This window comes from Platichthys flesus, chromosome 14 (genome assembly GCF_949316205.1).
Source record: "Platichthys flesus chromosome 14, fPlaFle2.1, whole genome shotgun sequence".
NCBI classification, from domain to species: domain Eukaryota; kingdom Metazoa; phylum Chordata; class Actinopteri; order Pleuronectiformes; family Pleuronectidae; genus Platichthys; species Platichthys flesus.
The window spans coordinates 12,906,604-12,919,560 of NC_084958.1; the positions used below are offsets into that span (position 1 = coordinate 12,906,604).

A 12,957-nucleotide genomic window follows, 5' to 3' on the forward strand; every position below is an offset into this window, starting at 1 on the left:
AAAATAACTGAGCAGTCCCTTAGAACAATGCCTTAGTTATGCTGCTCTTGGCCTAGATTGCTGAGGGAACTCCCATCATGCACTGAGCAAATCTCTCTCCTTTACCTTGTTATCATATCATAGCACATCATACAAACAAAACCCACTGGTACTTCCTTCTTTGCGTGGTATATAAGGCATCGTGGCAAGAGCTGATGCAAACAAACAGAAATAATCCAAAGATGAAGACCTTGATGGTTGTGTTGGGTTTATCCCTCATCACCTTGTGTGTTGCTGAGGTCCTGCAGCTGGATCAAAAGGCAAAAGACACCAAAAGCATCCAGAGTCCAAGCGTCGCATGTGCTTGTCACTGCGAGATCCCGAATTCGGATGGCAATTCTCTTAAAGCCTTGAAAGAATTGGAGGACAAGCAGAGAATCACAGAGAAAGAGATAGAGGATCTGAGGAGGGAGCTCAAAGGTAAGAGCGTTCAGTAAGTTCTTCTTCTGAATGAAACTATCTGTCATAAAATGTTGTTATATAAGTCTGTTTTCATTTTGCCTCTCAAGGTAACAAGGTCTTGAAGGTGGCATTTGGAGCAGCCATGGGCAATGTTGGAGGTATTGAAGCTCAGAGCAGTGAGATCACACTGACCTACAAGGCCGTCCTCTCAAACACAGGCTCATACGACCCTGCTACAGGTAAACTTACCAGAGTTATTTGTGTTCACTTTGTTAATAATGAACTGTCCATTTGATTGTTTGCTGGTATGTTTGTTAACAAGCACGATAACACACAACCAACAAAACCGATTTCCATGAAATTAGTCCAGGTAAAAAGTTTTCATTTTTGGGATGGATCTGGATGAGGGGCCGATACCGGATTTCCAGACTCATATAATATCACTGTGACCTTTTACCATTGAATATACAACCAGTTTATCTTTGAATCCAAGTGTCATCTGTCTAAAAGATAAATAAATTACATAAAGCTTGTGTGAGATATCAGACTCAAGAGGCCAACAACAGGTTTTGTAAGCCACCATGACCTGGCTCTTCGACCAACAAAACCTCATCAGTTTTTCAAGAATTGGAAGAAATTTCCTCCCGAGGCGTTCTTGGGATATTTCATTCCTTGACTTTCGGGCCCACGCGGAGGAATGTGCTCTACTAACAGCGCTCCAGTTGTCTTTGATTGTGAAGAAAAGCTTCTGTGCTTACAGTTTAATAACATGTATCTGTCTCTCTGTTTATCATCCTCAGGTATTTTCACTGCTCCAGTCAAAGGAATGTATTACTTCAGCTTCTCTGGTCATAATCAATCACAAAAGTCAATGGGGCTGCGACTCATGAAGAATGAAGTGCAGATCATTACTGTGTTCAATCATCCATCTACTAAACACTTTGACACGGGAACTAATGGCATGAATATACCTCTTAATGTGGGAGACCAGGTGTACATGAGGCTCCGGGTGAATACGTGGATTTATGATAATCTTAATTACCACAGCACCTTCATTGGACATCTGTTATTCCCTTTCTGAGAAAAATAAACTCCAGAGAGAGAAGAGAGAGTCAGTGAGGTGCAGTTCATTGTTACTTCAATTGGGGTGTTGCTTAATGAATTAAAGTGTTAATGAAAACACTGTGTGATAATAAATTAAGTTAAACGGGATCCCGATCAAAACTAATTGAAAAGTTTTAATTGAAAGTTTTATATTGATTGATATTATGTTTCTTTTTGTGTTGTGTTTCTTTTTAATCAATAAACACACTCCAGCATCATATGATCCCGGTTCTTCACTTTAACCATTCACGTAGAGCCTTTGCATGCACAGCCACACAACTAACATGGAGTCCTCAACATTCACATGCTCCAGTCTTACTTTGATTACATTTACTGAAGAGCATGAGACTTTGCTCGGGTCGAAAAAAAGAAAAGGGCTCGGAGCATGACAGGACTCAGGTCATGTCCTGGTTTATGGACAATTGAGGAAAAACAGGCTGTGACAATGTAAACTACAGTGTATCTTACAGCGTGGATGAGAGGAACTGCAGCTATTTCAACATCTCCTAGATGCAGGGCTGATCATTCCTTAAGGCTACAAAGGCGCTTGCCTAGGGCGCCCCTCAGAGGGGGGGCCCTAAAACTGCACCCAGCCAAAAAAAATATATATATTTTTTTATTTATTTTTTTCATCTGAGCCCACAGTGTAAAAGTGTTTATTTTTGTTCCTATTTGTTAAAGATGTCTGCTTTAGAATTAGATTTTACTGCAAAGACAAGGAACAGAAACTGCTTAGCGTTAAAGAAACTGAATCGAACTTCACTGAACTTTGAACAAACGGGTGACAGCTCTTCTGCAGCATCACCATAGGCCATACAAACAGCCACTTGTTTAGAACGAGCACCGCACTCATGGTTAGACTAACTAGAAGAAGTTCAAATTGGTTTCCTGCTCTTGAGGGACAGATTCAAGGTAGGAAGTTGTAACTGCTTCCCACACACACATATATGAGGTGGTATTTGGGTTCGGTGTCATTTACAGTGTGAAAGAGAAAAGATAATTTGACATCAGGACCTAACTTTCATTACTTTCTCCAATCCTCAGTCTTTCAGATACTAATACCTGCCACTGAAGACATGACTGTATGTCTGCCAGTGGCCTCATGTGCCTCGAACGTCAAGTCTAATTACAGAGGGGAATTAGTGTGTGGCTGAGGTCATTGCCTTTGTGAATGTCAGATGTTTGGGAGGGAAATGATTGATATTGATTTTATTAATAATAATGTAAATTATAATGCAGTAATAGAAGGTGATGGTGGCAGTCATCCCGAAGCATTTCTTCCTGTCATTTCTTCACAATCTAAAGGGTAAACCCATTCTCACTAACAGTCATTTGTGACTGAAGGTGTTGTCGACTTGTTTTGACAATAAATGCAAAGCAGGTTTATGTGTACAGCACAATTCAGACAAAAGGTAATTTAATGAGGTGGAAAAGAAGAAAAGCTCAAGGAGCACGTCGGGACAGAGGTCATGTTCTGTGTCATGGCTGTGAAGATGCAAAAGATATATTTGGACATGGTAGAGAGGAGCTGTGTGACTATTTTAACATTTCATAGAACTAGTGAAACTGCAAGAGCATCTGAGGCCACAGTGGGGAGCAGTGTGTGTGTGTGTGTGTGTGTGTGTGTGTGTATGTGTGTTTATGTGTTGTATGTGTGGGTGGGTGTGTTTTGTCATGGGCTTCAACCATTACACTACATACCATCTTTGTGAGAAAGTCCTCACTTTCAAGTTCAGACCTTTGACACATCTTAATACCATTACCATAATATACACTGTGAAGCCTTCCTGGCCAGGTCATCACAGTGGAAGGAGAACCAGGGGAGACGACTAACAGCTCACGTTAACTGTCAATATCTGTACGAACAAATGTTCAAACTGGAATATAAAACTCTTCTGTGAAGCATCTTTTCAAAGTGAATCTTTGAGTTACACACTATAATGTAATGTCCTGAGCTATCACCACTGAACAAATTGTTTTCCGTCATGGACAATCACGAGCACCCTGTCCACCACCTAGTGGACAGACAGCGAAGCACTTTCTCCAACAGACTAGTTCAGCTCCGCTGCTGCAAGGTCAGAAACAGGAAATCTTTCCTGCCCACAGCAATAACACTGTACAACTCCTCACCTCTCACAACCCTGAGCCGTAGATTCTGTCCACACCAAAACTCTCTCTGCTTACTCCTGCAATAACTGTAAATGTGCACATCTTTATTCATATTTTATTTTGAATGTCATTCTATTTTGAGTTATTGTAATTCTTCATATAGGATCTATTGCTATTTTGCTCTCTCTGCAACATCCTGTAACATAATTATCTCCCAATTTTGAATCAATAAGGTATCTATCAATGTATCTATCTATCTTGCCATTTCCTTAAATGTAATCGTATTGGTATCAATAAGACTTCGTACCCTCTTCTCTATTACCCAGTTGTCCCAGTATGCCCTCTTATGGACGTAGATTAAAGCAGCCTATGACAAATTATCCTTTTCTAATGCAAGAATCTAAAGCTACAACTGAACAATATATTTCACAAACAGCCATTACCACAGAAGTGGCTGGGTGCACACACACAGGCCGTACTGAGCTCATGACTGCTGAGAATGAAAATGCAGAAAGGATGCTGGATACCTGTGGGGGAGCTGTGAGCACTTCAGTGTGTCTGCTCCGTCCTCCCACTCAGTGAGCAGTGTGAGAGGTAGACGCAGAGCATTCAGTCTATTTCAGTTACCTAGATATGTGAGGTCTTTACATCAGTCCTCCCTGACACCAAAGTGACTTATCCACTCTTGTATACAATCTGACTGCGGCATTAAGCAACGATAGAAGAATCCGACACTCATGGTAGAAAAACAAAGAGGTCAATACGAGCATTTACCGTCACTCACTCTCAACGACTGCCCTTAGTTACATTCAGAGTTAGCTTTGTTTGTTTTGAATGATCTGCCTTATCTGAGAGCTACCATTAAGTGTTACAACAATAAATTCTCAAAGCTTAAAGCTCAATGTCCAAAAGAAAACATCTTAACATATAGTTGTTATATTTGAATAATGTTGAAAGACAAGGTCAGCCATCTTTTTAAAATTTCTGCTGTTTACAAATTGTCCAAGCAAATATTGCATTAGTTCGTCTCCAGCCACCGCCCGTGGGAGTCAGACCCCAGCTCCTCTGTATCTATTCAACATATTCATCTTCAAAACAGGATCATACTAATATATACTTTGATGTAAAAAAATAAAACCAGCAGTGTGACTGTGAGGCCTGAATCATCCCTTAGTTATGCTGCTCTTGGCCTAGACTGCTGGTTGAATTCCCATCATAAACTGAGCACATCTGTCTCTCCCTGCCGCCCCCCCTCCCCTTGCATCATTACAAGTATGTTTGTTTTTTCTCTCCTTAAGTTTTTATGTAGTTTTATAGTTTTATTTGAGGTTTGAGTCATCAAATATTCATTTGGCAAGACTCTTATCATTTTCTGGAAAAACCCACTGGTACTTCCTTCTTTGCGTGGTATATAAGGCATCGTGGCAAGAGCTGATGCAGACAAACACAAATAATCCAAAGATGAAGACCTTGATGGTTGTGCTGGGTTTATCCCTCTTCACCTTGTGTGTGGCTGAGGATCATCTGGATCAACAGGCAGAAGACACCCACAGCATCCAGAGTCCCAGCATCGACTCTGCTTGTCACTGCGAGAGCCAGAATTTGAATGACTATATTCTTAGTGCCTTGAAAGAACTGGAGGCCAAGCAGAGATTCACTGAGATAGAGATAGAGGATCTGAGGAGCGAGCTCAAAGGTAAGAGCGTTCAGTACGTTTTTACTTCTGAATGAAACTATGTGTCATAAAATGTTGTTATATAGCTCTGTTTTCATTTTGCCTCTCAAGGTAACCAGGTGGCATTTGGAGCAGCCCTGGGCAATGTTGGAAATATTGGACCTTACAACCATGAGATCACACTGACCTACAAGACCGTCCTCTCAAACACAGGCTCATACAATCCTAATACAGGTAAACTTACCAGAGTTATTTGTGTTCACTTTGTTAATAATCAACTATCCGTTTTATTGTTGGGGGTAGATCATGGATTTCCAGACTCATATAAGGTCACTTTGACCTTTGAATATACAATCAGTTTATCTTTGAGTCCAAATGACAGCTGTTTAAAAGTTTAAATAAATTCCCTAAAGCTGGTGTGAGATTTCAGACTCAAGAGGCCAACAACAGGTTTAGTGAGCCCACCATGACCTCGCTCTTTGACCACCAATATCTTATTGGGATATTTCATTCCTAGACTTTTGGGCCCTCGCGGAGGAATGTGCTCTCCTAACAGCATTCCAGTTGTTTTTGATTGTGTAGAACAGCTACTGTGCTTTAAGTTTAATAACATGTATCTGTCTCTCTGTTTATCATCCTCAGGTATTTTCAGTGCTCCAGTCAAAGGAATGTATTACTTCAGCTTCTCTGGTCATAATTTATCAAGTAAGCCAATGGGGCTGCGACTCATGAAGAATGGAGTGCAGATCGTTACCGTGTTCAATCATCCATCTGGAAATCGTTATGAGACGGCAACTAACGGCATGACTATACCTCTTAATGTGGGAGACCACGTGTACATGACGCTCCGTGTGAATACGTGGATTTTGGATAATCTTAATTACCACAGCACCTTCAATGGACATCTTTTATTCTCTTACTGAGAAAAATAAATCTGTTATTCTCTTACTGAGAAAAATAACTATCACTGACTCTGAAGAGAGAGTCAGTGAGGTGCAGTACATTGTTACTTCAATTGGGGTGTTGCTTAATGAATTAAAGTGTTAAACACTGTATAATAGTGTTAAACACTGTATAATAATAAATCAAGTTAAATGGGATCCTGATCAAACTTTATAAATTTAAAGTTTTATATTCATTGATATTATGTTTGTCTTTGTGTTGTGTTTCTTTTTTTAGTGTGTTTATTGATTTTTTTAATCAATAAACACACTACGACTCCAGCTCAAAAATGGTGTCATTATTAAAAAATGTAAATCTAATTTCTTTTTTTACATCACTTCAAGTCCAATTCAAAAACCCTGTTCAAATTTTTGGCTGAAGATAACGTTGTTGGATAATTTAAGTACATAAGTTAAGAATTTAAATCATAGACATCAAATTAGATTATTATTAATTAGACATTAGACATTGTAATAAAGAACTGTTACATTTATATATTTTATAGAAATTACACAGTCTATCAGATACAGTACGACAACTTCTGTCTCAGCCCGACTGCCCAAGCAGCTCATAGACAAACAATAACATCTACTGTTCATCATATGATCCCGGCTCTTCACTCAAACCAGATCACATAGCACAGCCACACAACTGACATGGAGTCCTCAACATCAAACGCTCCAGTCTTACTTGGGAGCGAATGTAAAGAAAGCAGCTCTTTACTATTGCAAAACTATGACTGAGATATATTCAATTTCCATAATGTTATAAAAGCTGACTTTATAAAACATCTCACATGTTGATTAAACATCACCACATCATGACCTTCTGTTCGAAAAAGAAAATGTTCATTTAACTGTTATTTACCATTACTTTTGTAACATTGCAGCACCGACCGCCCCGAGTTTGTCTGTGTTGGTCGATGTTACGGTTCACATAGAAGTACAGGAGCATATTAAAGCAAACACACCTATCACTTAGTTTAGTTACCTTTCATCATGTTGCAGATTAGAACTTTGTTTTATTGTTCCGGCGGTTCATCGCCACCATGTGTTTCATGAGATGGCACCACCAGTCATTTCCTGATTTCTATACTCTTGGTGATGTCACGGATGACATCACTGGGAAAAAACAAGTGAGAGGGTTTCATTTTTTACAGGAAAAGTTTGTTTTTGTGATTGTCAGGCAGCGTCGGTTAAATTATAATTGATTTCCTTTTTAAAGAGACATCTATTAATGTGAATAAGCTTCCTTAAGGGTAAAATAAGGTTAGAAGATTGTGTGTGCAGGAAAATAACTCTGCCTGGTTCACTGCTCATTGTGGTTCAGGCGGAAGTTGGAAATTGAACCCTCTATATGAGCAGCTGAATTGAGTAGGGACTGGGGAAATTTGACAAGAACATGGAGTTAGCACCAACACAGGCCTCGAGTTGTATACTTTGTCATTTTTTCTTTTTTTTAAATATTTTTTCTTGTTACTTGGAGAATCAATCAGATGTCTTCTGAGTCTGCCGGCCAACCATCTTGTTTTGACCCTCCAGCTAAACTGTCTCACGTGGAATGTGAGATTTAATAGATTCACTTGGCAAACTCCGGATTGGTGATGTCGGCCCACACCTCCCACATCACATGAATGAAACCGTGCAGATGTGTCTGATAATAGAGAATAACATGGAGATGATGTAATACCGCCACAAACATGCATCCATCTTGTAAACTCAGTCCCACAGTCAGACAACCTGACATCATCGGGATCATCGTTGGTATTTTTACGGAAAACGTATTGTTAATACTGATGCAACAGAGGGTAGGCATCTTTTCACTGTTGTAGGAGAAGCTGGGTTTGTGAGTGTCATTGGCTCAGGTGGGTTGTCCACTAACCAGAGGGTTGGTGGTTCGACTCTTGGCTTCCTGCTGAAGGGCCAAACATTGAATGCTATGTGTGGCACATAGTATGATTGTAAGGAAATGGGTGAAGGTCAAAAACGGTTCTGTAAAGCACTTTGAGTGGTCATCAAACAAGAAAAACTCTATATAAATACAGACCACCAATTTATATACAACTGGGTAGAAACACAGTGTTTTACATAATAAATATAAGTTTTATACTTGCTTGGATCAGTTGCTGTGCTTTACAACCTGTTTAAAGAAAATACTGTTTTGGATGTGGTTCAAACATCAGTTTGAGTGTGACAGGTTTCACATGCATCTAAAAAGGAAAAGCTTTTTTTCTCATCAGATAAAAAAAGGACTCTGAGCTATGACTTACTGCACAGGGTTGAGTTGTAGATGAGACAACTTTGCACCGACAGTTGCAGCTACTTGTGACGACAACGCAGCAAGCATTGATAAGACTCCACTGTCCTCACATGGGACTTGAATAGTGAAAGCGGGCGTTGGATTGAATGCGCTGCCCAGATCTTGAATCTCAATGCTCATTGGCCGGTTGGGGGAACAGCTCACCAAATGGCAGCCTACAGTACGTATGGCTGAGTGAACTTGGCCACAGAGACAGAACCCCCCTCTGTCCTCCGCTCTGCAGGCCACAAAACATGTGGCAAGAAGTAGCTAAACACACACTGGAAACCCGACTCACTGACTAAACAACTGGACTGAGGCGTTTTGTTTTCAAATGGCTGTGATCACTGACTTTATAGAAGACCATTCACATGTCATACAAGTAGCAAACATTCATTTTAGTAAACACGTGTCAATTGTGGGCCTCTACTGCCACATCTGCTAAAATGACATCTAAAGACCAACTTAACTGCCTGTTATTATTTTTATGTTTTTATGGGCTGTCATTGATTTTGCTAAAGCAATCGGTTTACGCGACCTACTCTTTAAAACTTTAAAAACTTATATTGATTTTCAAATTGTGTGGATGAAAAAAGAAATCCTCACTTTAGTGAAGCTGGAGCTTAAAGATGTTTAGAGTTTTTTGCCTCATTTCACACTTTCCTTCGTCATAGATATTAGGGAAATTTGACATGCTAGTTTGGTCGAAAAAGGAATCCACAGAAAACTGAACCTTCACGTGTCAAGGAGATTAGGCTGATACAGTTTGTTCTTTGTCGATGAACTGTGACATTTCAGCTGGTTTCAGACAGGCACTGAACTGAAATTTTACAGAGGGAGCTGTATGTGAGAACGCAAAGGGAGATCATGTCTGAAAACAGCTTTTAACTTCTTTAACGTGCTATATCTCCCCCTGGGTCACAGAGGGATTATTCTCCTTTTATTTTAAAACTCATCCAGCTCCACATTTATCTTAACTGTTTGCTATCCTCTATATAAAAGCATCATGGGTGATTACACAGGTTAAAGTTGAATTGTAAAAGCCAACGTTAGGTTATTACGTCATCAACACCACCAGGGGGTTTGGTCTTTGAGTTGTTGCCGAGACGTCATTACTTATCTGGAGTCGTATGTACAAGTCAGAGTCAATCACAGCACACAGTGTTACATAAAATCCTTTTTGTATTACAAGTCTTTCAACAGGTCGATGGCAGAAGATTTGTCCAAAGAGAGAATTACAATTACGGTTATGTCCAAAATGTCACATTTTTTAAAAAGAAAAAAAATCAAAGTCTAGGTAATACCGACAAACATGGCTTCAGAGAAACTAAATGCTCTTGTTGGACCAGTACCTCGAAGAAACGGCCTGAATCTGACCCTGGAACAGGCGGCTCCGTTCCAGGCGTTGTAGCCTCCCGCCAGTAAAACAGGAGCGTTCTACTTTTAACACCAAATGAATCTAGAGATTATACCGAAAACTGCAACAAAAATAAGAAGAAAGTTCTGATTGCCATCGAGACGCACTGCAGAGGAAGGTTAGGGCTCATCTGTTGGCACCGTCACGGGAGATTTCTTGGGGAAGGCACTTGACATGGGGGTCTTGGCGTTTCCCCCCATGCAGCAACAGCGATGCACTAAGGTCCTCGTTTGTGCAGCTAAGTGCAAGTTCCATGATAAATCCACCAGAGCAGAGGGAGGGAGGGGAGGAGGGGGGGGATAAAAGATATGTAGGCGTTACACAACTCCACCACAATCCACAGCATCTTAGTGGGAGGGTCTGCACCTGTAGATTGGATTCGAGAGATTTAAAATATGACGAGGCCTTATTACAGGGTTTAGGAACCCCCCACCATCATCATAATCGTCGTCATCAACACCCCCCACCCCACCTCCAGGATGAAGATGACACAGTACAACTCAACAGATAAAACCACGAACAGAAGAAAGGAGAGAAACGGAAAACGCGTGTCTCTTAGGTTTCACAATAAGACATTCCCATTGAGGCACATTTCCAGAGAAGTGTCATATACAAAGCTATAAAAAGAAAAAAAAACATCCCCAAAACATTCAAGTACTTTGTCATGTAAACACTTTTCCAGACTATGATACATCGTCGATTGTTGTCGTCGTCGTTGTTAGATTTCTTTTCGGTTTGTGTGTGTGCAACAGTAAGACAACAGTGTGAGGAGAAGGGAATACTTCTGGCAGGACAAGGTCCGGAGCTCGGGTTCCTGTTTGTTGGTTTGTTTTCAGAACAGGACACACGAGCAGCACTTGTCTCCACCGCTGGGGACAGTGGAGTAGTTCATCTGTCGGACGATCTCTGCAAACAGTTCGTCCACCGACGCTTTATTCTTGGCGGAGGTTTCCATGAAGGGGCAGCTCCAGTCCTGGGCCAGCGCCTTGCCCTCCCCGGAGCTCACCTCCCGCTCCCCCTCCAGGTCCACCTTGTTGCCCACCAGGATCATCGGCACCCGCTCGTACCGCTTCACCCGGATGATCTGGTCCCTCATCGGCTTGATGTCCTGGAAGCTCTGCTGGTTCACCAGGCTGTAGACCAGGATGAAGCCCTGGCCGTTCTTGATGTACAGGTCCCGCATGGAGGCGAACTGCTCGGTGCCCGCCGTGTCCAGGATCTCCAGCACCGACGGCGACGAGTCCACCTCTATCTCCTTCCGGTAGAAATCCTCTATCGTGGGGTCGTACTTCTCGATGAAGGAGCCCGTCACGAACTGGACGGTGATCGCGGATTTGCCGACTCCGCCCGACCCCAGCACGACCACTTTGTACTCCCTCATGGCCTGGGAGGAGAGGAGGAGGAGGAGGGGGAGGAAGAAAAGCCAGACACCTCTTTTTTTCCGCGACGATCGCCTCCTCTCTCCGTCTCTCTCTCTCTCCCTCTGTCGCTCGCTCTCTCTCTCTCCTTCTCTCTCCCACCCGCTGACCAGCCCCGATGTTTTCAAAGCGCGGAGGCCGTGGGAGGCTGCGCTCTCGCTCGGGAGAGGAGTCAAATCCCACGCCGGAGAATCCTGCTCCGGGCGGGCCTGCGCTGCGTCGGCCGCGGGGCGCTGATCCGAGGAGAGCGGCCGCTCCTGGACATCAGCGAGGCGAACCGGGGCGCGTCTGGGTCGCGCTGTCGTGTCGTGCGTCGGTGCAACTGGGAAGCGTGATCGCTCCTGTGCTTCCTGCCCACATCCTCCGTGTGCGCGTCACACAAACTGCCGAGGCTCAGTTCCGCTTCCTTAAAGGAGCAGCACCAGAGAAAGGTTACTGGTGGAGCCCCGGTTCTCTGAGTAGCAGGAGTGGGAAGCCTCACTGACGCTGTTTTCACACATGATCTGCGGGGGAAGTCTGGAGGATTGGGTTCAGAGTCTACTCAGAGTTTTGTAGACATCAACAAATGCTCTCCATTATTATTATTTTTTGATACTACTGTATTATCCCACCTATATGTATGTTGCTCATAGTGTATTCATCATGTTTATATCGTACCTTACCTCTTAATACTGTTCATATTCCATTTATATTTCTTACTGCACTTCCTATTTATTTACATATTCCACTATGCACAATACTCTGCACTTTTACTGCCTTTTTTTGCACTTCTGGTTAGATGCTAAACTGCATATCGTTGTATATGTACTTGTATTGTGCAATGACAATAAAGTTGAATCTAATCTAAAAAAAAAAGGAGAGCGGTGGAGCAGACAGAGGCAGGAAGTGACTGTATTTTGGTTAGTTTTTTCATCTTTGCATCTGTCACCAATAGAAACGCCATCAACCGGCTTGGGAACTCCTTCTGTGTTCTCGCATCGGTTTCTCCTGAATTTCTAGGAATATTTTGCTTCTAAACTACCGAGCACGTTAGCTTAGCAAGCTAAAGGCCCCGAGAGCCTCCGTCCACCACACTGCCTGCCCACCGTTGGAGTTAGCTAACAGGTATATCACACCAGATAATTCTCCTCCCTTTACCACGCAAATCTAAATGGATTCAGTTGCCACGCTTCCTTCCCTTTCACCACTCGGATGAACCAATCACTGCAGGAATGGGCGTGTCCATGTTGTGTGCGCTCAGGGCCATGTGACCTCTGACCTCACACGCTCAGGGTCACTGCACTCAAGCAGATGGAGGCTCTTGAGCTGCCCACTGTAATTATGAGTGGCCTTGACGTCCACATTTTAAAGAGGTCATTCATTAAGTCATTAACCAATTTACAAATGTCAGCCTTTATACATTCACGCACATAATGATAACAATAATGTTCATAATAATAATAAACTGTATCTATATAGCGCCTTTCGAAACACAGTTACATGTTGCTTTACACGTTCAAAAGGAACAATGTAAGTGAAACAAAGCAAACAATTAAGAGAGCTAGAGCCAACCC

At 42.2% G+C, this 12,957-nt stretch overlaps 3 protein-coding genes across 3 annotated transcripts; 2 read left to right on the forward strand and 1 right to left on the reverse strand.

Annotated features, from left to right (window-relative positions):
• Positions 1-521: 521 nt before the first annotated feature.
• Positions 522-1,754, forward strand: LOC133968680 (complement C1q tumor necrosis factor-related protein 6-like). Its single transcript, XM_062404850.1, has 2 exons — positions 522-680; positions 1,242-1,754. Exons 1-2 carry the CDS (start codon positions 584-586, stop codon positions 1,520-1,522), a joined length of 378 nt encoding a protein of 125 aa, XP_062260834.1. The 5' UTR covers positions 522-583; the 3' UTR covers positions 1,523-1,754.
• Positions 1,755-5,098: 3,344 nt separating this feature from the next.
• LOC133968772 (complement C1q-like protein 2) lies at positions 5,099-6,258 on the forward strand. The gene is made up of 3 exons (XM_062404961.1): positions 5,099-5,350; positions 5,441-5,563; positions 5,972-6,258. Exons 1-3 carry the CDS (start codon positions 5,116-5,118, stop codon positions 6,250-6,252), a joined length of 639 nt encoding a protein of 212 aa, XP_062260945.1. The 5' UTR covers positions 5,099-5,115; the 3' UTR covers positions 6,253-6,258.
• A 3,475-nt stretch (positions 6,259-9,733) lies between these two features.
• Positions 9,734-11,772, reverse strand: LOC133968732 (ras-related protein Rap-2b-like). Its single transcript, XM_062404918.1, has one exon. It carries the CDS (start codon positions 11,365-11,367, stop codon positions 10,819-10,821), a length of 549 nt encoding a protein of 182 aa, XP_062260902.1. The 5' UTR covers positions 11,368-11,772; the 3' UTR covers positions 9,734-10,818.
• Positions 11,773-12,957: the final 1,185 nt, after the last annotated feature.